The sequence below is a fragment of the Mustelus asterias genome, chromosome 15 (assembly GCF_964213995.1).
Source record: "Mustelus asterias chromosome 15, sMusAst1.hap1.1, whole genome shotgun sequence".
Classification (NCBI taxonomy): Eukaryota; Metazoa; Chordata; class Chondrichthyes; order Carcharhiniformes; family Triakidae; genus Mustelus; species Mustelus asterias.
The window spans coordinates 1,217,720-1,244,966 of record NC_135815.1 but is presented as its reverse complement, the minus strand read 5'-3'; the positions used below and the strand labels follow the sequence as shown (position 1 = coordinate 1,244,966).

General features: G+C 45.6%; 1 protein-coding gene across 1 annotated transcript in view; it reads right to left on the bottom strand.

Annotated features, from left to right (window-relative positions):
• The window catches only part of LOC144504864 (adenylate cyclase type 8-like), a 123,674-nt gene extending 116,911 nt beyond the window's left edge, over positions 1–6,763 (bottom strand). The window contains exon 1 of the mRNA XM_078230620.1: positions 5,975–6,763. Coding sequence (XP_078086746.1) covers positions 5,975–6,763 — 789 coding nt within the window. The remainder of the gene's footprint in view (positions 1–5,974) is intronic.
• Between the last annotated feature and the right edge of the window lie 20,484 nt (positions 6,764–27,247).

Here is a 27,247-nt window from a genome sequence, read left to right as displayed (position 1 = left end):
GTGCCGATCATGATGTCCTAACTAAACTAAAAAAAATCCTTTTGTCCTTACTCGGTCCGTATCCCTCTATTCCCTCCCTATTCCTGTACCCATCCAGATGCCTCTTAAATGTTGCTAATGTGCCTGCTTCCACCACCTCCTCTGGCAGCGCGTTCCAGGCACCCATCACTCTCTGCGTGAAAAACTTCCCCCGCACATCTCCCTTAAACTTTCCCCCTCTCACCCTGAACCTGTGCCCCCGTGTAATTGACACTTCCACCCTCGGAAAAAGCCTCTGACTCTCCACCCTGTCTGTGCCTCTCATAGTTTTGTAGACCTCTATCAGGTCTCCCCTCAGCCTCCGTCTTTCCAGTGAAAACAATCCCAATTTATTCAACCTCTCCTCGTAGCCAACACCCTCGAGACCAGGCAACATCCTGGGGAACCTTCTTTGCATTCTCTCCAAAGCTTCCACATCCTTCTGGCAGTGTGGTGACCAGAACTGCACACAATAGTCCAAATGTGGCCTAACCAAGGTTCTATATAACGACACTGAGTACTCCTGTACTCAGTGCCCCGGCTGATGAAAGCAAGCAGGCCATATGCCTTCTTAATCACCTTGGCCACCTGTGTTACCACTTTTAGGGAACTGTGGACCTGCACGCCCAGATCCCTCTGTATGTCAATGTTCCTCCAGGTTCTGCCATTCACAGTATAATTCACACCTAAATTTGATCCTCCAAATGCAATACCTCTCATTTGTCCGGATTAAACTCCATCTGCCATTTCTGTGCTCAGTCTCCAATCTATTATATCCTGTTGGATCCTCTGACAATCCCCGGCACTATCAGCAACTCCACCAATCTTCATGTCATCTGAAAACTTACCAATCAGACCACCCACATTTTCCTCCAGATTATTTATATATACTACAAACAGCAGAGGTCCCAGCACTGATCCCTGCGGAACACCACTAGCTACAGATTTCCATTCTGAAAAACACCCTTCCACTGCTACTCTCTGTCTTCTATAACCAAGCTAGTTCGGTATCCATCCAGCCAGCCCACCCTGAATCCCATGTGATTTTAGTTTTTGTACCAGTCTGCCATGTGGGACCTTATCATACGCCTTACTAAAGTCCATGTAAACTACATCCACAACCCTTCCCTCATCAATTATCTTTGTCACCTCTTCAAAAAACTCAATCAAGTTGGTGAGACATGACCTTCCCCGTACAAAACCACGCTGCCTGTCACTAACTAGTCATTTTCCTCCAAATGTGCATATATCCTGTCCCTCAGTATCTTCTCCAAAAGCTTCCCCACCACTGACATCGGGCTCACCGGCTATCATTTCCTGGATTATCCCTGTTTCCTTTCCTAAACAAGGGAACAACATTGGCTACTCTCCATTCCTCTGGAACCTCGCCTGTGGTCAAAGAGGATGTGAAGATATCTGTTAAGGGCCCAGCAATTTCTTCCCTTGCCTCCCGCAGTAACCTGGGATCGATCCCATCCGGCCCCGGGGACTTGTCTCCCTTACTGCAATTTAGGATACTCAACACTTCCTCCTCCAATATATTGACATTCTCTGGAGCGTTCACACACCTTTCCCTGACCTCAACATCCCTCATGTCCTTCCCCTTGGTGAATACTGATACAAAGTACTCATTAAGGATCTCACCCACTTTCTGCGGCTCCACACATAATTTCCCTCCATTGTCCTTGCTTGGGTCTACTCTTTCTCTTGCTACCCTCTTTGTTTCTATCAGTATATAAAGAGGAAGAGAATAGTGAAAGTAGATGTTGGCCCTTTAGAAGATGGAAATGGTGAGGTAATTATGGGAAACTCAGAGATTGCAGGGGCATTAAACCAATACTTTGTCTCTGTCTTCACAGTAGAAGATAATAATTCTATCCCAAAAACTAGTTAATACAGTGGAACTTGGTGAAATTACTATAACCAGAAGATACTCAGTAAACTGAAGGATTTAAAAGTAGCTCAGTCTCCAAGACCTGATAGCCTACGCTCTAGGGTGTTAAAGGAGGTAACAGCACAGGAAGTAGAGGCATTAGTTTTGATATTCCAAAATTCCCTGGATTCCAGAAAGGTACCGGTGAATTGGACACACGTTAATGTGAAGCCCTTATTCAAGAAAGGAAAGAGGCAAAAAGTGGGAAACTACAGTCCAGTCAGCTTGACCTCAGTGGTGGGAAAGTTGCTGCAGTCAATCATTAAGGAGGAAGTGACTGAACATCTGGAGAAGCAAAGCTGAATCCACCAGTGTCAGCGCGGTTCTGTGACGGGCAAGTCCTGATTGACAAACCTGCTCGAGTTCTTTCAGGATGGAACCAGCAAGGAGATAATGGGGATCCTGTCTTCCAGAAGACATTTGATAAGGTGCCACATAGAAGACTGATCCAAAAGGTTAAACTCCAAATATCTTGGATTGAGGATTGGCTGACTAATAGAAAGCAGAGGGTTGGGATAAATGAGTCCTTCTCCATTTGGCGATCTGTAACTCGTGGGGTCCCGCAGGGTTCAGTTCTCGAACCACAATTATTTACAATCTATATCAATTATCTACATGCAGGGACAGTGTTGGCTGATGACATGAAAATAGGTGGGAAAGCAGGCTGTGATGAGGAGATAAAAAATTTACAAATGGATACTGACAGGCTAGGGGAATGGGTCAGAATCTGGCAGATGGAGTTTAATGTGGATAAATGTGAGGTTATCCATTTTGGCCAAAAAATAAAAGGGCAAATTACTATTTAAATGGGAAACAGATTCAAAAGGCATCTGTGTAGAGGGACCTGGGTATCCTTGTGCATGAGTCTCAGAAAGCGCGTATTAAGGTGCAGAATGTTATAAGAAAGGGAAATAGAATCTTGGCATTTATTGCAAAGGGTCTCGAGTATAAAAGTAGAGAATGGTGTGCCTCAGGGGTCAGTGCTGGGCCCATTGCTGTTTGTTATCGATATCAACGATTTGGATGGGAATGAACAAGGCATGATCAGTAAGTTTGCAGATGACACTAAAATAGGCGGTATTGTAGACAGTGAGGAAGGTTATCAAAAATTGCAGCAGGATCTTGATCAGCTGAGAAAGTGGGCCGAGAAATGGCAAATGGAGTTCAATACAGATAGTGGGAGGTGTTGCATTTTGGAAAGTCAAATTAAGGTAGGACTTTCACGGTGAATGGTGGGACCTTAGGGAGTATCGTGGAACAGGGGGACCTTGGAGTTCAGGTGCACGGTTCTCTGAAGGTGGAGTCACAGGCAGATAGGGCAGTGAAGAAGGCTTTTGAAGAAGACTGATGAAGGCATGCTGGCCTTCATCAGTCAGGCATTGAGTATAGAAGTTGGGAAGTTATATTGCAGTTGTACGATGGTAAGGCCACACCTTCAGTATTGTGTTCAGTTCTGGTCGCCTTGCTATAGGAAAGATGGAGTTAAACTGGAGAGAGTGCAGAAGAGATTTACAAGGATGTTGCCAAGACTCAAGGGATTGAGTTACAGGGAGAGATTGGACAGGGTAGGACTTTTTTCTTTGGAGCGTAGGAGGCTGAGGGGTGATCTTATAGAGGTCTATAAGATCATGAGGGGCATGGATAGGGTGAATGCACTCAGTCTTTTTCCCAGGTTGGGGAATCGGGAACTAGAGGGCACAGGTTTAAGTTAAGAGGGGAAAGAATTAATGGGAACCTGAAGAGCAACTTTTTTACACAGAGGGTGGTGCGTGTGTGGAATGAGCTGCCGGAGGAAGTGGTTGAGGTAGGGACATTGACAACATTTAAAAGGCATTTGGACAGATAGGTTTAGAGGGATATGGGGTGGGCCAAATGAGGTTCGCTTAGATGGGCATTTTGGTCGGCATGGACCAGTTTGGGCCGAAGGGCCTGTCTTCATGCTGTAGATTCTATGATCTATGATCTAAGTGTTGTTACAGTTGTATAAGGCATTGGTGAGGCCACACTTGGAGTATTGTGTTCAGTTTTGGTCACCTTCTTTGAGGAAGGGTGTGATGGCAGTGGAGGCGGTTCAGAAGAGGTTCACTAGATTGATTCCAGGTTTGAAGGGGCATCAATTGAGGAGCGGTTGAGGAGCTTGGGCTTGTACTCACTGGAGTACAGAAGAATGAGGGGGAGATTTGATTGAAGTATATAAAATACTCAACAGGATTTATAAAGTAAATGTCAACCAAATGTTCCCCTTTCTAGAACAGTCCAGGACAAGAGATCGTAGTTGTAGAGTAAGAGATGGGTTCAAGACAGAGATAAGGAGAAGCTACTTCTCACAGAGGGTTGTGAGGTACGGTGATACAGTGGTTAGCACTACTGCCTCACAATGCCAGGGACCCAGGTTCAATTCTCAGCTTGGGTCACTGTCTGTGCGAAGTCTGCATGTTCTCCCCGTGTCTGCATGGGTTCCTATGCTGTCCAGTTTCTTCCCACAGTCCAAAAGACGTGCTGATTTGGTGCATTGGCCATTCTAAATTCTCCCTCAGTGCCCCCGAAAAGGCGCTGGAGTGTGGCAACGGGGGATTTTCACAGTAACTTCATTGCAGTGTTAATGTAGGCCTACTTGCGAAACTAATTTTTAAAAAATTTATTCATTCGTGGAACGTGGACATCGCTGGCCGACCAGCATTTATTGTCCATCCCTCGTTGCCCAAGGGCATTTGAGAGTCAACCACATTGCTGTGGCTCTGGAGTCACATGTAGGCCAGACTGGGTAAGGACGACAGGTTTCCTTCCCGAAAGGATATTAGTGAAATAAATAAATCAATAAATCTATGGAACTCACTGGCCCTGAGTGCAGTGGATGCAGAATTGATCAATGGATTCAAAAAAGAAATAGTTAAATATTTGATCAAAAGCAGGGAAAAGGTAGGAAAGTGGAGTTCAGATGAGATGGAGATCAGCCATGATCATATAGAATGGTGGAGCGGGCTCAAAGGGCTGAATGACCAACTCTCACTCCTAATTCCTATATTCCTATGTTCCTCTTGCTCCTAATGTATGCATAAAAAGCCTTGGGATTCTCCATGACCCTGTTTGCTAAAGACATTTCAAGGTCCCTTTTAGCCCTCCTAATTCCATGTTTAAGTTCTTTCCTACTTTCACTATACTCCTCAAGAACTGTGTCAGTTTTTGGATGTCTAGGCCTATTGTATACTTGATTGACGTAAATAAAATCCTGAACAGTATTGAGAAGGTGGATATGGAAAGGATGTTTTCTCTTATGGGACAGTGCAGAATTATGGCGTCCTGTTTTAAAATTAGGGGTCTCCCTTTTAGAAACATAGAAAAACTACAGCACAATACAGGCCCTTCAGCCCACAAAGTTGTGCCGAACATGTCCCTATCTAGACGATTACTAGGCTTACCTATAACCCTCTATCTTACTAAGTTCCATGTACTTATCTAAAAGTCTCTTAAAAGACCCTATCGAATCCGCCTCCTCCACCGTTGCTGGCAGCCCATTCCACGCACCCACCACCCTTTAGGACAGAGATAGGGAGAATTTTTTTCTCTCAGAGGTTTGGAACTCTCTGCCTCAGAAAGTGATGGAAGGTCATTGAATATTTTTAAGGTGCGGGTAGATGGATTCTGGTTTCGCAACGGAATCATCGATTCTCTGGGGCAGATGGGAATGTGGAATTCAAAACACGAAGAGGTCGGCCATGATCTGGTTGAATGGAGGAGCAGGTTTGAGGGGCCGAATGGCCTACTGCTGCTCCTATTTTGTATGTTCATAGTTCATAAATAGGAGTGGTGTAAACAGCTGAGGAGGAAAGGCTAACGGAGACACAGTGCACTCTCTGAACTCAATCACTTAAACAATTATCTGGTCAAATTGGTCTCTTGGTCATGCTTCAGTTAAACTCGGTCCCAGATCTGGGGCTGATTAAAAAGGACGCCTCAATTAAGCTACATCGTATTAGTCTAAGCTGACCTGGAATTTGAATCGAGATAAAAAGAGACAAGTACCTGATGTAAGAGAATTTCGCCTCTGGCGTACCGAAATCCTTCTATTAACAAGTGAACTACTGAGGAGAAGGTCCCAGCAAGGATACACCAGAGCAGTGGGATAGGAAGCATGGTGTAAGTACCAAACACAATGAACAGGACGAACCAGGTCTCGTTGGTTTCCAAACCCATTCCCAAACCTACGAGGATCTGTGCCGACTGGTAGAGCCAAGTAGCAAGCCCAATATATTGCAGGTAGTTGTGCGAAATGGCATCTTTGCCGGCTTGAACCAGGAAACACAGAACGGAGGAGAAGAGGATGAAGATGCCCGTTACTCCACTCATTATGGGTTTAATCAGTTCGGGAGTAGCAAAGAAAAACACCATCATAATGTTAAACTTAGTGAAACAGTCTATGACGTTCATCATAACCAGGGAGATGCGTTTCTGGCGGGCGGAGTAGCGCTGGTACAGCTTCTCTAACTGACTGGATTTGAATACCTGGTTGATGGTGGGTACCAACACTCCCCGGTAACTGTAACCGGTGGACACAAAGATTTCAGACATTCTCTCACTGGGGGCCAGGGTGGGCTGGCGGACCGGGTAGACGGAGTCCTTGTCCTTGCCGGCGAACTTGGAGAAGATCTGCTGGTTGATGTCTTGGATGTATTCATTTTTGATGGTGAACTTTCTCTTTGGGACGCCATCGATGTCGGTGAGCCTCTCCTTGCGCTGGCTAATCACATTGACAATGTTTTGCCATTGGCGAGAGGTTGTAACGCTGAGGTGTGAGACTGGTAGTGTGACCATTTCGAACTCGGCAGATTCCACTAAGGTCTCCATAACTGACCTTCTCAATGCCGCAGAGATTGTCCAGAAACAGGTTGGGGGCGAGAGGCTGAAAGAACCGCTTTTTAAATCTTCAAATGCGGACAGATTCTAAAGTCGCTTCATTCTTCAGAGACTCTTCCCGTTAACCTGAATTAACATCAAAACACTTCAACATGAACTGCCAACCTGAGCGGAAAGGACCTGTTTAGATTGAAGGACAGTTTTTACTGAAACAAGGTTCAAGCATTGGAATAAGGAGAGGGTTGTACCCACTGTCTCAGTGTCTCAGTCCAGCTGGGCTGCCCATCTGTCTGTCGCTATCCAGGGTGCTGAAGAGCGCTGGCGTTAACTCCGGCCGATCCCTCGCCCCTGCTTCTGCCTCTGGCCACACTTCAGCTGTGACCCTCCCCGGAGCTTTGTGCGGTCACAATGCCATTGCTGAGGGTCTCACATTAAACAGCAGCATTGTTGGCGTCGGCAGCTCCTGTTACTGACCAGCCCTGGCACCGCGACCGCTCCGGGAGGGGAAATCCTGACCTCATCCCGACTGGCCGCAGGAGAGGACACATTGAGTCCGACAACTCGGACCAGCAGCTCCGGCAGCTCTACCCCCCTCCCCCCCCCCCCGCCCCCCGCCATGGACCAACAACTCTCCACAATGGCGAAATGCATGCGATCCATTTGTGGCTGGGGTCAGCAAGGGGAAATCCTATGAGTGATAGTACAGATAAAATTTCTTTGAAGTTTCTTCAGTAACAGAAATAGGTTGGAGAAGTTGGGATTGGTTTCCTGCCGCGAGAAGATAGAGAGAAGATTTTGATAGGGGAATTCAAAATCATGAGGCAGCTGGAGAGTGGATAGGGAGAAACTGTTCCCCCTGGGGAAAGGATTGAGAATGGGAGGGAACAAATGTAATTAATTAGCAAAGGAAGCAGTGACAACATGAGGAGAAACTTTATTTCACCCAGTAAGCGATTAGCATGTGGAATGGACTGCCCAAGAGTGTGGTGGAGGCAGGTTCAATTGAGGCATTGGAGAGGGGAATAGGGTGTCTGAAAAAGAACAATGTGCAGGACCACGGGTAAAACATAGAACATAGAAAAGCTACAGCACAAATAGGCCATTCGGCCCACAAGTTGCGCCGAACATGCCCCTACCTACTAGGCTTACCTATAACCCTCTATCTTACTAACTTCCATGAACTTATCCAAAAGTCTCTTAAAAGACCCTATCGAATCCGCCTCCACCACCACTACCGGCAGCCGATTCCACACACCCACCACCCCCTGAATGAAAAACTTACCCCTAACATCTCCTCTGTACCTACTCCCCAGCACCCTAAACCTGTGACCTCTTGTGGCAACCATTTCAGCCCTGGGTAAAAGCCTCTGAGAATCCACTCTACCAATACCCCTCAACATCTTATACACCTCTATCAGGTCACCTCTCATCCTTCGCCTCTCCAAGGAAAAAAGACCTAGCTCTCTCAACCTATCCTCATAAGGCATGCCACCTAATCCAGGCAACATCCTTGTAAATCTCCTCTGCACCCTTTCTATGGCTTCCACATCCTTTCTGTAATGAGGCGACCAGAACTGGGCACAGTACTCCAGATGGGGTCTGACCAGGGTCCTATCCAGCTGCAGCATTATCTCCCGATTTCTAAACTCAATTCCTCTATTGATGAAGGCCAGCATTCCATACGCCTTCTTAACCACAGCCTCTACCTGCGACGCTGCTTTGAGCATCCTATGAACCCGACTCCAAGATCCTTCTGATCTTCCACACAAGCGTCTTACCCTTAATATTATATTGTTTCATCCTATTCGACCTGCCAAAATGAACCACCACACACTTATATGGGTTGAAGTCCATCTGCCACTTCTCCGCCCAGTCTTGCATCTTATCTATGTCTCGTTGCAACTGCTGACATCCCTCTACACTATCCACAACCCCACCAACCTTTGTGTCATCAGCAAACTTGCCAACCCATCCTTCCACTTCCTCATCCAGATCATTTATAAAAATCACAAAGAGCAAGGGTCCCAGAACAGATCCCTGGGGCACTCCACTGGTGACCGACCTCCATGCTGAAAAAGACCCATCTACAACCACTCTTTTCCTTCTGTGGGCAAGCCAGTTCTGAATCCACAACGCAATGTCCGCTTGTATCCCATGCCCCTTCACTTTCTCAATAAGCCTTGCATGGGGCACCTTATCAAACGCCTTGCTGAAATCCATATAAACTACATCTACTGCTCTTCCCTTGTCTATGTGTCTAGTTACATCTTCAAAAAATTCAATTAGGCTCGTAAGGCATGATCTGCCTTGGACAAAGCCATGCTGGCTATTTCTGATCATACTATTCCTCTCCAGATGTTCATAAATCCTGCCTCTCAGGATCTTCTCCATCAACTTACCAACCACTGAGGTTAGACTCACTGGTCTATAATTTCCTGGGCTATCTCTTCTCCCTTTCTTGAATAACGGAACCACATCCGCAGTCCTCCAATCCTCCGGAACCTCTCCCGTCTCCATTGATGATGCAAAGATCATCGCCAGAGGCTCAGCAATCTCTTCCCTCACCTCCCACAGTAACCTGGGGTACATTCCATCTGGTCCCAGCGATTTATCTAACTTGATGCTTTTCAAAGGCTCCAACACATCCTCTTTCCTAATGTCCACATGCTCAATCTTCTCAGTCCACTGCAAGTCTGCACTGCAACTACCAAGATCCTTTTCCCCTGTGAATACTGAAGTAAAGTATTCATTGAGTACCTCTGCTATTTCTACTGGTTCTATACAGACTTTCCCACCGTCACATTTGATAGGTCCTACTCCTTCACATCTTACCTTCTTGCTCTTAACATACTTGTAGAATGCCTTGGGGTTTTCCTTTATCCTGTCTGCCAAGGCCTTCTCATGTCCCCTTTTTGCTCTTCTAATTTCCCTCTTAAGTTCCTTCCTACTAGTCGTATACTCTTCTAGATTTCTAACATTACCTAGCTCCCTGAACCTTTTGTAAGCTTTTCTTTTCTTCCTGACTAAGTTCGTTACAGCTTTCGTGCACCATGGTTCCTGTAACCTACCATAACTCCCCTGTTTCATTGGAACGTTGCTGTGCAGAGCTCCAGACAAATTTTCCTTGAAAATTTGCCACATTTCTTCTGTACATTTCCCTGAGGTAGAGTTGGGGGAGTGGCCCTCGGTGAAGAGAGAGCTTTCAGAGAGCTAGCAGACACAAATGGTCGAATGGCCTTCTGTGTTGGAATGATTCTATGAGTCGATGGGCAGAATTTTCCCATCCCACCTGCCATGGGAATCGTAGCAGGTGAGACACTGACCATGCAAAGGTCCAGTGATCTCGGGAAGGAATTTCCAGCCTTGGGGCGAGCGCGCTGGGAAAATCCCACCCTATGATTTCTATTAGTGACATAGAGGGTGCAAGTAATCAATTGGCAACCAACCTATAACCAAGTGACAACCTATCAATATATCTCAAAGACAGGGGGAGCAACAGCCAACAGACCTGATTGGTCCAACTCCATGGATAGAACATAACAATTATGTTGAGAATAAATAGCCATCAGTTTCTGGTTAATGAAATCAATCACATTCTCCATGATAATGGCACAGTAAAAACTAATCAGCCATAGAGTCATAGAGGTTTACAGCATGGAAACAGGCCCTTCGGTCCAACTTGTCCATGCCGTCCCTTTTTGTTTTAACCACGAAGCTAATCCCAATTGCCTGCATTTGGCCCATATCCCTCTATACCCATCTCACCCATGTAACTGTCTAAATGCTTTTTAAAGGACAACATTGTATCCGGCTCTACTACTACCTCTGGCAGCTTGTTCCAGACACTCACCACCCTCTGTGAAAAAATTGCCTCCCTGGACACTTTTGTATTTCTCCCCTCTCACCTTAAACCTATGCCCTCTAGTTTTAGACTCCCCTACCTTTGAGAAAAGATGTTGACTATCTAGCTGATCTATGCCCCTCATTATTTTATAGACCTCTATAAGATCATCCTTCAGCTTCCTACACTCTAGGGAAAAAAGTCCCTGTCTATCCAGCCTCTCCTTATAACTCAAACCATCAAGTCCTGGTAGCATCCTAGTAAATCCTTTCTGCACTCTGTCTAGTTTAATATTATCCTTTCTATAATAGGGTGACCAGAATTGCACACAGTATTCCAAGTGTGGCCTTACCAATGTCTTGTACAACTTCAACAAGACGTCTCAACTCCTGTTTTCAATGTTCTGACCAATGAGGCCAAGCATGCCGAATGCCTTCTTCACCACTCCGTCCACCCGTGACTCCACATTCAAGGAGCTATGAACCTGTAGCCCTAGATCTCTTTGTTCTATAACTCTCCCCAATGCCCTACCATGAGTAAGTCCTTCCACAATAGGAAGTTTCTCTCTATCTATTCTTTTCTGACGCCTCTTAATTTTGTACATTTCTATCAAATCCCTTCTTAATATTCTGTTGGCCAAGGAGTACAACTCCAGCTTCTCCAAGCTATCCTCATCCCTGGACCATTCTCATGAATCTTTTCTTCACCAACTAATGCCTTTACATCCTTCTGATAACAAGGTACCCAGAACTGGACACAGTCTTCAGCTGAGGTCATATCTGTGTTTTATACAGGTGTATCAAAAAAGTTCTCATTTTTGTACTCCGTGTTCCTATTTAGAGTGAGAAGTCTCACAACACCAGGTTAAAGTCCAACAGGTTTATTTAAATCATAGAAATCCTACAATGCAGAAGGAGGCCATTCGGCCCATCGAGTCTGCACCGACCACAATCCCACCCAGGCCCTACCCCACATATTTACCCACTAATCCCTCTAATTTACGCATCTCAGGACTCTAAGGGGCAATTTTTAACCTGGCCAATCAACCTAACCCGCACATCTTTGGAATGTGGGAGGAAACCGGAGCAACCGGAGGAAACCCACGCAGACACGAGGAGAATGTGCAAACTCCACACAGACAGTGACCCGAGCCGGGAATCGAACCCGGGACCCTGGAGCTGTGGAGCAGCAGTGCTAACCACTGTGCTACCGTGCCGCCCATTTAGTAGCAAAAGCCACTAGCTTTCGGAGCGCTCACTGCTCCTTCATCAGGTGAGTGGGATTTCAGTTCACAAGCAGGACATATAAAGACACAAACTCAATTTACAAAATAATGGTTGGAATGCGAGTCTTTACAGGTAATCAAGTCTTAAAGGTGCAGACAATGTGAGTGGAGAGAGGGTTAAGCACAGGTTAAAGAGATGTGTATTGTCTCCCGAAGATAAGCATTCGGGTAAGCGTTCTCCAAGGCAGCCTTCACGACACACGACAACGCAGAGTCGCTGAGCAGAGACTGATAGCCAAGTTCCGCACACATGAGGACGGCCTCAACCGGGATATTGGGTTCATGTCACACTATCTAAAACCCCCACGACTTGCCTGGACTTGCAAAATCTCACTAACTGTCCTGTCTGGAGACAATACACATCTCTTTAACCTGTGCTTAACCCTCTCTCCACTCACATTGTCTGTATCTTTAAGACTTGATTACCTGTGAAGACTCGCATTCCAACCATTATTTTGTAAATTGAGTTTGTGTCTTTATAAGCACTGTTTGTGAACTCCCACTCACCTGACGAAGGAGCAGCGAGCGCTCCGAAAGCTAGTGGCTTTTGCTACCAAATAAACCTGTTGGACTTTAACCTGGTGTTGTGAGACTTCCTACAATGTTTACCACAGTCCAACGCCGGCATCTCCACATCATTCCTATTTAGAGTCATAGAGGTTTACAGCATGGAAACAGGCCCTTCGGCCCAGCTTGTCCATGTTGCCCATTTTTTAAAAAACCCCTAAGCTAATCCCAATTGCCCGCATTTGGCCCATATCCCTCTATACCCATCGTACCCATGTAACTATCTAAATGCTTTTTAAAAGACAAAATTGTACCCGCCTCTACTACTACCTCTGGCAGCTTGTTCCAGACACTTACCATCCTCTGTGTGAAAAAATTGCCCCTCTGGACACTTTTGTATCTCTCCCCTCTCACCTTAAACCTATGCCCTCTCGTTTTAGACTCCCCTACCTTTGGGAAAAGATATTGACTATCTACCTTGTCTATGCCCTTCATTATTTTATAGACCTCTATAAGGTCACCCCTCAGCCTCCAACGCTCCAGAGAAAAAAGTACCAGTCTATCCAGCCTCTCCTCAAACCATCAAGTCCCGGTAGCATCCTAGTAAATCTTTTCTGCACTACTTTCTAGTTTAATAATATCCTTTCTATAATAGGGTGACCAGAACTGTACATAGTATTCCAAGTGTGGCCTTGCCAATGTCTTGTACAACTTCAACAAGACGTCCCAACTCCTGTATTCAATGTTCTGGCCAATGAAACCAAGCATGCCGAATGCCTTCTTCAGCACTCTGTCCACCTGTGACTCCACTTTCAAGGAGCTATGAACATGTACCCCGAGATCTCTTTGTTCTGTAACTCTCCCCAACGCCCTACCATTAACTGAGTAAGTCCTGCCCTGGTTCAATCTACCAAAATGCATCACCTCGCATTTGTCTAAATTAAACTCCATCTGCCATTCGTCAGCCCACTGGCCCAATTGATCAAGATCCCAAGGAGGGGGGATGAGAAGTCCTTGGCGGGTCGGATCAAGGAAAACCCCAAGGCTTTTTACTCTTATGTGAGAAATAAAAGAATGACCAGGGTGAGGTTAGGGCCGGTCAAGGACAGTAGTGGGAACTTGTGCATGGAGTCAGTAGAGATAGGGGAGGTGATGAATGAATACTTTTCTTCAGTGTTCACCAAGGAGAGGGGCCATGTTTTTGAGGATGTGAGTGTGATACAGGCTGATAGGCTGGAGGAGGTAGATGTTCTGAGGGAAGATGTATTAGCAATCTTGAAAAACCTGAGGGTCGATAAGTCCCCTGGGCCAGATGGGATATATCCTAGGATTCTTTGGGAGGCAAGGGATGAGATTGCAGAGCCTTTGGCTTTGATCTTTGGGTCCTCACTGTCCACGGGGATAGTCATGATGTGGAGATGCCGGCGTTGGACTGGGGTAAACACAGTAAGAGTTTTAACAACACCAGGTTAAACCAGTTGGACTTTAACCTGGTGTTGTTAAAACTCTCACGGGGATAGTGCCAGAGGACTGGAGAGTGGTGAATGTTGTTCCTCAAGAAAAGAAATAGGAATGACCCTGGCAATTATAGGCTGGTTAGTCTTACTTCGGTGGTCTGTAAGTTAATGGAAAAGGTCCTGAGGGATAGGATTTATGACCATTTGGAAAGATGCAGCTTAATCCGGGATAGTCAAGTAGATTCGTGAAGGAGAAGTCTTGCCTCACAAATTTGATTGAATTCTTTGAGGAGGTAACTAAGTGTGTAGATGAAGGTAGAGCAGTTGATGTCGTATACAGGGATTTTAGTAAGGCTCCCCATGGTCCGCCCATGAAGAAAGTAAGAAGGTGTGGGATAGAACAAAGAACAAAGAACAGTACAGCACAGGAAACAGGCCCTTCGGCCCTCCAAGCCCGTGCCGCTCCTTGGTCCAACTAGACCAATCGTTTGTATCCCTCCATTCCCAGGCTGCTCATGTGACTATCCAGGTAAGTCTTAAACGATGTCAGCGTGCCTGCCTCCACCACCATACTTGGCAGCGCATTCCAGGCCCCCACCACCCTCTGTGTAAAAAACGTCCCTCTGATGTCTGAGTTATACTTCGCCCCTCTCAGCTTGAGCCCGTGACCCCTCGTGATTGTCACCTCCGACCTGGGAAAAAGCTTCCCACTGTTTACCCTATCTATACCCTTCATAATCTTGTACACCTCTATTAGATCTCCCCTCATTCTCCGTCTTTCCAAGGAGAACAACCCCAGTCTATCCAATCTCTCCTCATAGCTAAGACCCTCCATACCAGGCAACATCCTGGTAAACCTTCTCTGCACTCTCTCCAATGCCTCCACGTCCTTCTGGTAGTGCGGCGACCAGAACTGGACGCAGTACTCCAAATGTGGCCTAACCAGCGTTCTATACAGCTGCATCATCAGACTCCAGCTTTTATACTCTATACCCCGTCCTATAAAGGTATGGAGGGTCTTAGCATTTGATAAGGTCCCCCATGGTCGGCTTATGATGAAAGTGAGGAGGTGTGGGATAGAGGGAAAGTTGGCCGATTGGATAGGTAACTGGCTGTCTGACCGAAGACAGAGGGTGGTGGTCGATGGAAAATTTTCGGATTGGAGGCAGGTTGCTAGCGGTGTGCCGCAGGGATCAGTGCTTGGTCCTCTGCTCTTTGTGATTTTTATTAATGACTTAGAGGAGGGGGCTGAAGGGTGGATCAGTAAATTTGCTGATGACACCAAGATTGGTGGAGTAGTGGATGAGGTGGAGGGCTGTTGTAGGCTGCAAAGAGACATAGATAGGATGCAAAGCTGGGCTGAAAAATGGCAAATGGAGTTTAACCCTGATAAATGTGAGGTGATTCATTTTGGTAGGACAAATTTAAATGTGGATTACAGGGTCAAAGGTAGGGTTCTGAAGACTGTGGAGGAACAGAGAGATCTTGGGGTCCATATCCACAGATCTCTAAAGGTTGCCAGTCAAGTGGATAGAGCTGTGAAGAAGGCCTATAGTGTGTTAGCTTTTATTAACAGGGGGTTGGAGTTTAAGAGCCGTGGGGTTATGCTGCAACTGTACAGGACCTTGGTGAGACCACATTTGGAATATTGTGTGCAGTTCTGGTCACCTCACTATAGGAAGGATGTGGAAGCGCTGGAAGGAGTGCAGAGGAGATTTACCAGGATGCTGCCTGGTTTGGAGGGTAGGTCATATGAGGAAAGGTTGAGGGAGCTCGGGCTGTTCTCTCTGGAGCGGAGGAGGCTGAGGGGAGACTTAATAGAGGTGTATAAAATGATGAAGGGGATAGATAGAGTGAACGTTCAAAGACTATATCCTCGGGTGTATGGAGCTATTACAAGGGGGCATAACTATAGGGTTCGTGGTGGGAGATACAGGACGGATATCAGAGGTAGGTTCTTTACGCAGAGAGTGGTTGGGGTGTGGAATGGACTGCCTGCAGTGATAGTGGAGTCAGACATTTTAGAAACATTTAAGCGGTTATTGGATAGGCACATGGAGCACACCAGGATGATAGGGAGTGGGATAGCTTGATCTTGGTTTCAGATAAAGCTCGGCACAACATCGTGGGCCGAAGGGCCTGTTCTGTGCTGTACTGTTCTATGTTCTATACCATATGCCTTCTTCACCACCTTCTCCACCTGTGTTGCCACCTTCAAGGATTTGTGGACTTGCACACCTAGGTCCCTCTGTGTTTCTATACTCCTGATGACTCTGCCATTTATTGTATAACTCCTCCCTACATTATTTCTTCCAAAATGCATCACTTCGCATTTATCCGGATTAAACTCCATCTGCCACCTCTCCGCCCAATTTTCCAGCCTATCTATATCCTGCTGTATTGCCCGACAATGCTCTTAGCTATCCGCAATTCCAGCCATCTTCGTGTCATCCGCAGTAACTGGCTATCTCATAGAAGACAGAGGGTGGTGGTGGATGGAAAATTTTCAGACTGAAGACCAGTTACCAGCGGTGTACCACAGGGATCAGTGCTGGGTCCTCTGCTATTTGTGATTTTTATCAATGACTTGGAGGAGGGGGCTGAAGGGTGGGTCAGTAAATTTGCTGATGACACCAAGATTGGTGGAGTAGTGGATGAGGTGGAGGGCTGTTGTAGGCTGCAAAGAGACATTGATAGGATGCAGAACTGGGCTGAAAAATGGCAGATGGAGTTTAAGCCTGATAAGTGCGAGGTGATTCATTTTGGGAGGACAAATTTAAATGCGGATTACAGGGTCAATGGCAGGATTATGAGGAATATGGAGGAACAGAGATATCTTGGGGTTCATATCCACAGATCTCTGGAGGTTGCCACTCAAGTGGATAGAGCCGTGAAGAAGGCCTATATTGTGTTTGCGTTTATTAACAGGGGGTTTGAGTTTAAGAGCCGTGGGGTTATGCTGCAACTGTACAGGGCCTTGGTGAGGCCACATTTGGAATATTGTGTGCAGTTCTGGTCACCGCACTATATGAAGGATGTGGAAGCACTGGAAAGAGTGCAGAGGAGATTTACCAGGATGCTGCCTGGTTTGGAGGGTAGGTCTTATGAGGAAAGGTTGAGGGAGCTAGGGCTTTTCTCTTTAGAGCGGAGGGGGTTGAGAGGTGACTTAATAGAGGTTTATAAGATGATGAGGGGGATAGATAGAGTGGATGTTCAGAGACTACTTCCTCGGGTGGATGTAGCTGTTACGAGGGGGCATAACTATAAGGTTCATGTGGGAGATATAGGAGGGATGTCTGAGGTAGGTTCTTTACTCAGAGAGTGGTTGGAGTGTGGAATGGACTGCCTGCTGTGATAGTGGAGTCGGACACTTTAGGAACTTTCAAGCGGTTATTGGATAGGCACATGGAGCACACCAGAATGATAGGGAGTGGGATAGCTTGATCTTGGTTTCGGACAAAGCTCGGCACAACATCGTGGGCCGAAGGGCCTGTACTGTACTGTTCTATGTTCTATCCAGTTGCAATTGGAGATAATTTTCTTCGCTGTCCACTATGCCACCAATCTTAGTGTCATCTGCAAACTCACCAACCATGCCCCCTATATTCTCATCCAAATCATTCATATAAATGACAAATAACAGTGGACCCAGCACTGATCCCTGAGGCACACCGCTGGTCACAGGCCTCCAGTTTGAAAAACAATCCTCTGCAACAAATTTTGTATCCATTTAGATACATCACCCTGGATCCCGTGAGATTTAACCTGATGCAACAACCTACCATGCAGTACCTTGTCAAAGGCCTTGCTAAAGTCCGTGCAGACAACATCAACTGCACTGTCCTCATCTACCTTCTTGGTTACCCCTTCAAAAAACTCAATCAAATTTGTGAGACATGATTTTCCACTCACAATGCCACTTATAAAGCCCAGAATGATGTAAGATTTATTAACCACTCTCTCAACCTTGAAACATTTGTACACATGTACCCTCAACTCTCTGCTCCTTTAAAATGGAGTCCTTTATTTTGTGTTGCCTTTCCCTCATTCTTCTGAATAAAATTAATCATTTCACCTGCCATTTGTCCATACATCCCATCATCTTCTGTCCTCATCGTTTCTTATATATCCCTGTCCTCATCATTTACAGGATACAGGATACAATTTTGAATTTACGCGCTATACACCCACACCCATATGCCATTTATATATATATATATTCAGTATGAATAACAACCATTTACCAGTACTCTCCATTTCCTGTCAAACAGCTCATTTTGTATCCATGTTACTGTTGGCCCTTTTATTCCATGTGCTTTAATTTTGCTGACAAGCCTGTTATGTGGCACTTTATTAAATGTCTTTTGAAATCTATGTGCACCACATCAATCAAATTATCCTTATTAATACTGTTACCTCATCACAAATCTCAAGCAAGTTAATTGGCTGGAATTTTGCCGCCCCACCCGCCATGGGAATCGCAGCGGGCGAGGGGCAGACAATGGGAAGGTCGGTTGATCTCGGGCGGGATTTTACGGTTTCTGGACAAGCGAGGCCATAAAAGGATTTTGATCCCTGTGTCTAATGAGGAATAGAAGATTATGCCCAATGCTTCTGCAATTTTCATCCTTGTTTCCTGTGCTGTAAAACTCTGTGATCCTTCAGCTTTTTTTTTTGGTATTTCATGGGACATGGGCTTTCCTGCCTAAACCAGCGTTTATTGGCCATTTCGATTTGCTGTTAAAAGGTGGTGGTGAGCTGCCTTCTTGAAACGCTGCAATCCATGTGGTGTAGGTGCACCTCCAGTGCTGATAGGGAGGCAGTTCTAGGATTTTGACCCAGTGATCATGAGGGATATTTACAAATCAGGGTGGTGAGTGGCTTAGAGGGCAACTTCCAGATGGTGGTGTTCCTGTGCATCAGCTGTCCTTGTTCTAGGTCAGGGGTGGGCAAACTGCCTCGCAAGTTGCACGTGGATCTTTTCACATGAAGCGTGACTCCTCTTGGTGTGGATTCAGTCACAGAAGCAAACTGCTGAAAGACAAATTGCAGAATTCTTTTCAGTTTCATTGCTGAGGGATATTATTCTCATCACTTTCGTCCAATCTGATGTTTCAGACAATCTTTCTCAACATTCAGAAGTCTACAAACAACCATTTCTGGGTTTATAAGTCATGAAATTAACTTAGACTTTGGGTAGAATTTTCCCAGCCCAGTGGAGGCAGGACCAGGGTCTGGAAAAATAGCAGCACTTGCCTTTGTGTCGACTATTCCTGCTGCCTGCATTCACTTCAGGAGCCCACATTCCACCCTGGCATAGTGGTTAGTGCTGCTGCCTCACAGCGCCAGGGACCTGGGCTCAATTCCGGCCTTAGGTGACTGTGTGGAGTCTGCATGTTCTCCCCATGTCTGCGTGGGTTTCCTCCGGGTGCTCCAGTTTCCTCCCACACTCCAAAGATGTGCGGATTAAGTAGATTGGCCGTGCTAAATTGCCCTTAATGTGAGAGGGATGAGCAGGGTAAATACATGGGGTTACAAGGATAGGGCCTGGGTCGGATTGTTATCAGTGCAAGCTTGATGGGCTGAATGGCCTCCTTCTATACTGTAGGGATTCTATGATTCCATGAAATAATTTTTTTTAAATGGCAAATTGGTTACATGCTGTGTTATCAACTTGGCAGGTTAGAAAAGGCGAAGACACTTTGACATTGACCAGTTCCATTTAACGCCATTACCTGCTGATCTGAGGTAGGTCACTGGACCTGATTGGCATGATTTTGTTGCAACATCGCAGACTCCCGAACCCACCTGCTCACTGCTGACTATCGCATGTCACTCTAAGTTTCAGAATGTTTGGCTACCTCTGTTCTAGGTGGGAGAGAAAGCAGGTGTGGAATGTTCTGTCACAGGAGAGTTGGTTCGTCGCTGCGATGACCAAACACATTGACGAAGGAAGAGCGGTGGATGTGGTCTATATGGACTTCAGCAAGGCGTTCGATAAGGTCCCCCATGCAAGACTTCTTGAGAAAGTGAGAGGGCATGGGATCCAAGGGGCTGTTGCCTTGTGGATCCAGAACTGGCTTGCCTGCAGAAGGCAGAGAGTGGCTGTGGAGGGGTCTTTCTCTGCATGGAGGTCAGTGACCAGTGGAGTGCCCCAGGGATCTGTTCTGGGACCCTTGCTGTTTGTCATTTTCATAAATGACCTGGATGAGGAAGTGGAGGGATGGGTTGGTAAGTTTGCTGATGACACCAAGGTAGGTGGTGTTGTGGATAGTTTGGAGGGATGTCAGAAGTTGCAGCGAGACATAGATAGAATGCAAGACTGGGCGGAGAAGTGGCAGATGGACTTCAACCCGGATAAGTGTGTAGTGATCCATTTTGGCAGATCCAATGGGATGAAGCAGCAGTATAATATGAAGGGTACCATTCTTAGCAGTGTAGAGGATCAGAAGGACCTTGGGGTCCGGGTCCATAGGACTCTTAAATCGGCCTCGCAGGTGGAGGATGCGGTCAAGAAGGCGTACGGCGTACTAGCCTTCATTAATCGAGGGATTGAATTTAGGAGTCGGGAGATAATGCTGCAGCTTTATAGGACCCTGGTTAGACCCCACTTGGAGTACTGCGCGCAGTTCTGGTCACCTCATTACAGGAAAGATGTTGAAGCCATTGAAAGGGTGCAGAGGAGATTTACAAGGATGTTGCCTGGATTGAGGGGCATGCCTTATGAGGATAGGTTGAGGGAGCTTGGTCTCTTCTTCCTGGAGAGACGAAGGATGAGAGGTGACCTGATAGAGGTTTACAAGATGTTGAGAGGTCTGGATAGGGTAGACTCTCAGAGGCTATTTCCAAGGGCTGAAATGGTTGCTACGAGAGGACACAGGTTTAAGGTGCTGGGGGGTAGGTACAGAGGAGATGTCAGGGGTAAGTTTTTCACTCAGAGGGTGGTGGGTGAGTGGAATCGGCTGACGTCGGTGGTGGTGGAGGCAAACTCGTTGGGGTCTTTTAAGAGACTTCTGGATGAGTACATGGGATTTAATGGGATTGAGGGCTATAGATAGGCCTAGAGGTAGGGATATGATCAGCGCAACTTGTAGGCTGAAGGGCCTGTTTGTGCTGTGGCTTTCTATGTTCTATGTTCTATCTTGTAGATGGTGAACTGTTGCTGGCATTGCATCAGTGGTGGAGGCAGTGGATGTTGGAGGTTGTGAATGAGGTGCCAATTGAGTTAGCTGCTGTGTGCTGGATGATATAATTGGAGCTGCACTTATCTAGGCAAGTGGAGAATATTCTATCACTCTCCTGACTTGTGGCTTCTAAGATGGTGAACAGACTTTGGGGAGTCAGGAGGTGAGTTACCCTCTGCAGAATCCGCAGCAGCTGACCTGCTGTTGTAGATGTGATATCTATATGGCTGGTTAGGGAGACGGGGTCATGGCTAAAGTATTAAATTAATACTTTACATCCGTTTTTATCATGGAAGTAGATGCTACCCAGGACATGGTGACTGTTCATCCGTTAGTAAGAATCATCCAGTAGCAAACAATAATAAACAAAAAACACTTCACAAAGTAAATCCAAAGTAAAGGTTTAATAAGGATCCTTCATTACACCACCACTTGGACCAGACGTGCTTTCCCCCAATCCCTATCTGCAGAAAATGCAGATGTATGGGATTGGGGGTGATCTAGGAAATTGGATCAGGAATTGGCTAGCGGATAGGAAACAGAGGGTGGTGGTTGATAGTAAATATTCATCATGGAGTGCGGTTACAAGTGGTGTACCTCAGGGATCTGTTTTGGGGCCACTGCTGTTTGTAATATTTATTAATGATCTGGATGAGGGTATAGTTGGGTGGATTAGCAAATTTGCTGATGACACCAAAGTCGGTGGTGTGGTAGACAGTGAGGAAGGGTGTCGTAGTTTGCAGGAAGACTTAGACAGGTTGCAAAGTTGGGCCGAGAGGTGGCGGATGGAGTTTAATGCGGAGAAGTGTGAGGTAATTCACTTTGGTAGGAATAACAGATGTGTTGAGTATAGGGCTAACGGGAGGACTTTGAATAGTGTGGAGGAGCAGAGGGATCTAGGTGTATGTGTGCATAGATCCCTGAAAGTTGGGAATCAAGTAGATAAGGTTGTTAAGAAGGCATATGGTGTCTTGGCGTTTATTGGTAGGGGGATTGAATTTAGGAGTCGTAGCGTTATGTTGCAACTGTACACAACTCTGGTGCGGCCGCACTTGGAGTACTGTGTGCAGTTCTGGTCCCCACATTACAGGAAGGATGTGGAGGCTTTGGAGAGGGTGCAGAGGAGGTTTACCAGGATGTTGCCTGGTATGGAGGGGAGATCCTATGAGGAGAGGCTGAGGGATTTGGGATTGTTTTCGCTGGAAAGGCGGCGGCTAAGAGGGGATCTTATTGAAACATATAAGATGATTAGAGGTTTAGATAGGGTGGATAGTGATAGCCTTTTTCCTCTGATGGAGAAATCCAGCACGAGGGGGCATGGCTTTAAATTGAGGGGGGGTAGTTATAGAACCGATGTCAGGGGTAGGTTCTTTACCCAGAGGGTGGTGAGGGATTGGAATGCCCTGCCAGCATCAGTAGTAAATGCGCCTAGTTTGGGGGCGTTTAAGAGATCCGTAGATAGGTTCATGGACGAAAAGAAATTGGTTTAGGTTGGAGGGTCACAGTTTTTTTTTTAACTGGTCGGTGCAACATCGTGGGCCGAAGGGCCTGTTCTGCGCTGTAATGTTCTATGTTCTATGTTCTATGCTTCCGATTTCTACCGGGTCAGCTGGTCATCTCATCACCACAGTATGTTGCCATTGGTCATGTTGTATTAGTGACAGATGAGGAAACTCTTTCTAGAAGGGTTCAAAATTGAAAAGGAAAAAGTGTTGAATAGACTGTAGGTTCTGAAACTTGACAAGGCACCAGGGCCAGAGGAAATGCATCCAAGGATATTGAGGAGAGTGAGAATGAAACTTGCAGGGGCACTGGCCATCATTTTCCAGTCTTCTCTAGATTCTGGAGGGTGCCAGAGGACTGAAGAAATGTAAATGTTACATTGTTCTAAAAAACGTTTTCAGGATTGCCCCAGCAATTACAGGCCAGTCCGTTTAACATCAGTGATGGGTGAGCTTCCAGAAACATTTACTTGGGAATGAATTAATAGTCACGTGGAAAAATGTGGATTGATTAGAAAGAGCCAGCATGGAGGATGGAATAAAGGAGAAATCATGTTTAACTAACTTGCTGGAGTTTTTTGAAGAGGTAACAGGGAGGGTCGATGAGAGTAATGATGTTGATGTGATGAACATGGACTTTCAGAAGACACACAACAGGGTTGTGAGAGAAGTTATAACATATGGAATAAGAGGGGAGTAGCGATGTGGATACAAAATCGGTTGAATAATAGGAAGCAGGGAACGATGGACAATGGGTATTTTTCAGGCTTGAGGAAGGTTTGTAGTGATGTTCCCCAGCGTCAGTTTTGGGACCTTAGCTTTTTCTGATATATATTAATGATCTAGATCTTGCAGGGGGCAATTTAAAAGTTTGCAGATGATACAAAACTTGGAGATCTTGTAAACAGTTAGGACAGAGTTGAACTTCAAAATGACATAGACAAGTTGGTGGAGTGGGAAGATAGGTGACAGAGGAAGTTCAGTGCGGAAGAGTCAGGTGGTGCATTTTAGTAGGAAGAACATGGAGAAATAGTAAGGGGGGAAATTCTCAAAGGGGTGCAGGAGCAGAGGGACCAAGGCGTAAATGTACATAGAGCAGACTCTTCTCTGAACAGCTTCTAATGAACTTATATCCTTTCTTAAATAAAGAGACCAAAACTGTGCGTAGTACTATGCCAATGCCCTTTTACATTCCATTCCCCGTGCAACAAAGGAACATAGGAAATAGGAGCAGAAATAGGCAACTCAAACCCTTAACCCTACTCTGCAATTTAATTAGATCACGGCTGATCTTCCACTTTAACACATTTTCCCACATTATCCTCATATTCCTGATCTCCTTACTACTTAACAACTTCTGTCTTGACTAAACCTCGTAAGAAGTCTAACAACACCAGGTTAAAGTCCAACAGGTTTATTTGGTAGCAAGAGCCACTAGCTTTCGGAACAGGCTGTTCCTTCGTCAGGTGGGTGGGAGTTCTGATCACAAACAGGGCACAAAGACACAAACTCAATTTACATGAATAATGAGTAGAATGTGAGTCTTTACAGCTAATCAAGTCTTAAAGGTACCGACAATGTGAGTGGAGGGAGCATTAAGCACAGGTTAAAGAGATGTGTATTGTCTCCAGACAGGACAGCTAGTGAAATTTTACACATCCAGGCAAGTTGTGGGGGTTACAGATAGTGTGACATGAACCCAATATCCCGGTTGAGGCCGTCCTCATGTGTGCGGAACCTGGCTATCAGTCTCTGCTCAGCGACTCTGCGCTGAGGGCCTCTTCTGCGCTGTGTGGTGCTATGATTCTACGATTCTGTTATAAATTCTCTTGTGTCTGTCTGTAATGGACCCACATTTGTCTTTGCTGATCTTTACCTTTTTACATATCTAAAGAAGCTTTTACATCCGGTTTTTATGCTTTTTGCTAATTTACATTGATATTCCACTTTTTAAAATTAATTTCTTGGTTCTCCTTTGCTGAATTTTAAAAAGCTCTCAATCCACAGGCCTACAATTTCTTTAACAACTTTACAAACCTCTTCCTTCATCTGATATATTTATCTTCTCTTACAATAAAAGCAAAATACTTGGAATGCTTGAAATCTAAAATAAAAACAGAAAATGCTGGAAAAACTCAGTAAATCTGGCAGCATCCATGAAGTGAGAAACATAGTTAATGGTTCCAAGTCCAATATGATTCTTCCTCAGAATTCAAGTCACATTGGAGTTGAAACATTAACATTTTCTCTTCACCAATGCTACCAGACCTGCTGAGTTTCTCCAGTATTTGCTGTTTATATTTGCTCTGTCTTCTCTTGCTGGCCATAGTTGGGTAACTTTTTCTGTTGGGTGTTTATGCCTTGAAGGAATGTATAATTCCTGTAAACCTTGTATTAACTCTTTAAATGCTAACCATTCCCTGTCTGCCATCATACTGTGTAATGTATTTCCCCAACTTATCACAGTCAATTAGCCCCTCATACCTTCGTACTTCCCTTTATTTACATTTTAATTTGGATTGAACTTACATCACTTTCAAAATTATTATAAAATTCTCTCATACTCTGCTCACTGTTCCCTAAAGGCTCCTTTACAACAAGATTAACCCTTTCGCTTTGAACAATACTAGATCTAAAATTGCCCGTTGCCTGGATGGTTCCTCAACATACTGCTCTAGAAAACCATAAAAACATAAGAACTAGGATCAGGAGTCGGCCATCTGGCCCCTTGAGCCTGTTCCGCCATTCAATAAGATCATGGCTGATCTTTTTGTGGACTCAGCTCCACTTACCTGCCCGCTCACCATAACCCTTAATTCCTTTACTGTTCAAAAATGTATCTATCCTTGCCTTAAAAACATTCAATGAGGTAGCCTCAACTGCTTCACTGGGCAGGGAATTCCACAGATTCACAGTCCTTTGTGTGAAGAAGTTCCTCCTCAACTCAGTCCTAAATCTGCTCCCCCGTATTTTGAGTCTATGCCCCCTAGTTCTAGTTTCACCAGCCAATGGAAACAACTTCCCTGCTTCTATCTTATTTATTCCTTTCATAATCTTATATGTTTCTTGCAGACATCTTGTAAACATTTCAGGAATTCTTCCTGCACAGCATTAGTGCTAGCTCGGTTTACCCAATCTCTATGTAGATTGAGGACCCCATGATTACGATATTACGCTTGTCACATACACCTCCTGATTTATACCACGGCCGGCATTCCCCCTGCTGTTTGATGGTCTATAAATAACTGCCTCCAATACTTGCTGCCATTGGCTGTTTCTGAGCTCCATCCAAACTGATTCGATAACGTCAAATTCTGATCCAAGATCTTCTCTCACGAAGGTACTGCCCTCTGCTGTCAGTATTCAATAACACTTTTTAACACAGTGATTCTATGCCAAAACTAAACTGACATGATCTACAGTTTGTGGAAGAATGCAATTTCATTCCCATGCTGCACCAGGTTTGCACAGCACTTTTGACCTCCGGAATTCTGCAACTCCTGTCCTTGTGCATGAATCACAAGGAGTTGGTTTGCAGGTGCAGCCGGTAATTAAGAAGGCAAATGGAATTTTGTCCTTCATTGCGAGAGGGATGGAGTTTAAAAACAGCGAGGTTGTGTTGCAGCTGTACAAGGTGCTGGTGAGGCCACACCTGGAGTACTGTGTACAGTTTTGGTCTCCTTACTTGAGAAAGGATATACTGGCACTGGAGGGGGTGCAGAGGAGATTCACTAGGTTGATTCTGGAGTTAAAAGGGTTGGCTTATGAGGAGAGACTGAGCAGACTGGGACTATACTCATTGGAATTCAATAGAATGAGGGGAGATCTTATAGAAACATATAAAATTATGAAGGGAATAGATAAGATAGAAGCAGGGAAGTTGTTTCCACTGGCGGGTGAAACTAGAACTCAGGGGCATAGCCTCAAAATAAGGGGGAGCAGATTTAGGACTGAGTTGAGGAGGAACTTCTTCACACAAAGGGTTGTGAATGTGTGGAATTCCCTGCCCAGTGAAGCAGTTGAGGCTACCTCATTGAATGTTTTTAAGGCAAAGATAGATAATTTTTTAAAAGTTTATTCATTAGTCACAAGTAAGGCTTACATTACCACTGCAACGAAGTTACTGTGAAATTTCCCTAGTCGCCACAGTCCAGCCGGCGCCTGTTCGGGTCAATGCGCCCTAACCAGCACGTCTTTCAGAATGTGGGAGGAAACTGGAGCACCCGGAGGAAACCCACGCAGACACGGGGAGAATATGCAAGCTGCACACAGTGACCCAAGCTGGGAATCGAAGCAGCAGTGATAACCACTGTGCTACCGTGCCGCCCGCTTTTGAACAGTAAAGGAATTAAGGGTTATGGTGAGCGGGCGGGCAAGTGGAGCTGAGTCCATGAAAAGATCAGCCATGATCTTATTGAATGGCGGAGCAGGCTCGAGGGGCCAGATGGCCTACTCCTGCTCCTAGTTCTCATGTTCTTATGAACCACCATGAGTTCCATGGGAAATCTCTAAATGATCCCCCTGTGGGGCTTGTTAAGTATGAGTTCTCTTGGTAACAGGCAATGGCCTGCCCAGGTGGAACCTGTCACCTGAGCCCTTTATAAGGCAGACACTGGGAAGGGTCTGCAGATTGTGCTGGATTGGGACTTGTATGAGAACTGTTGTT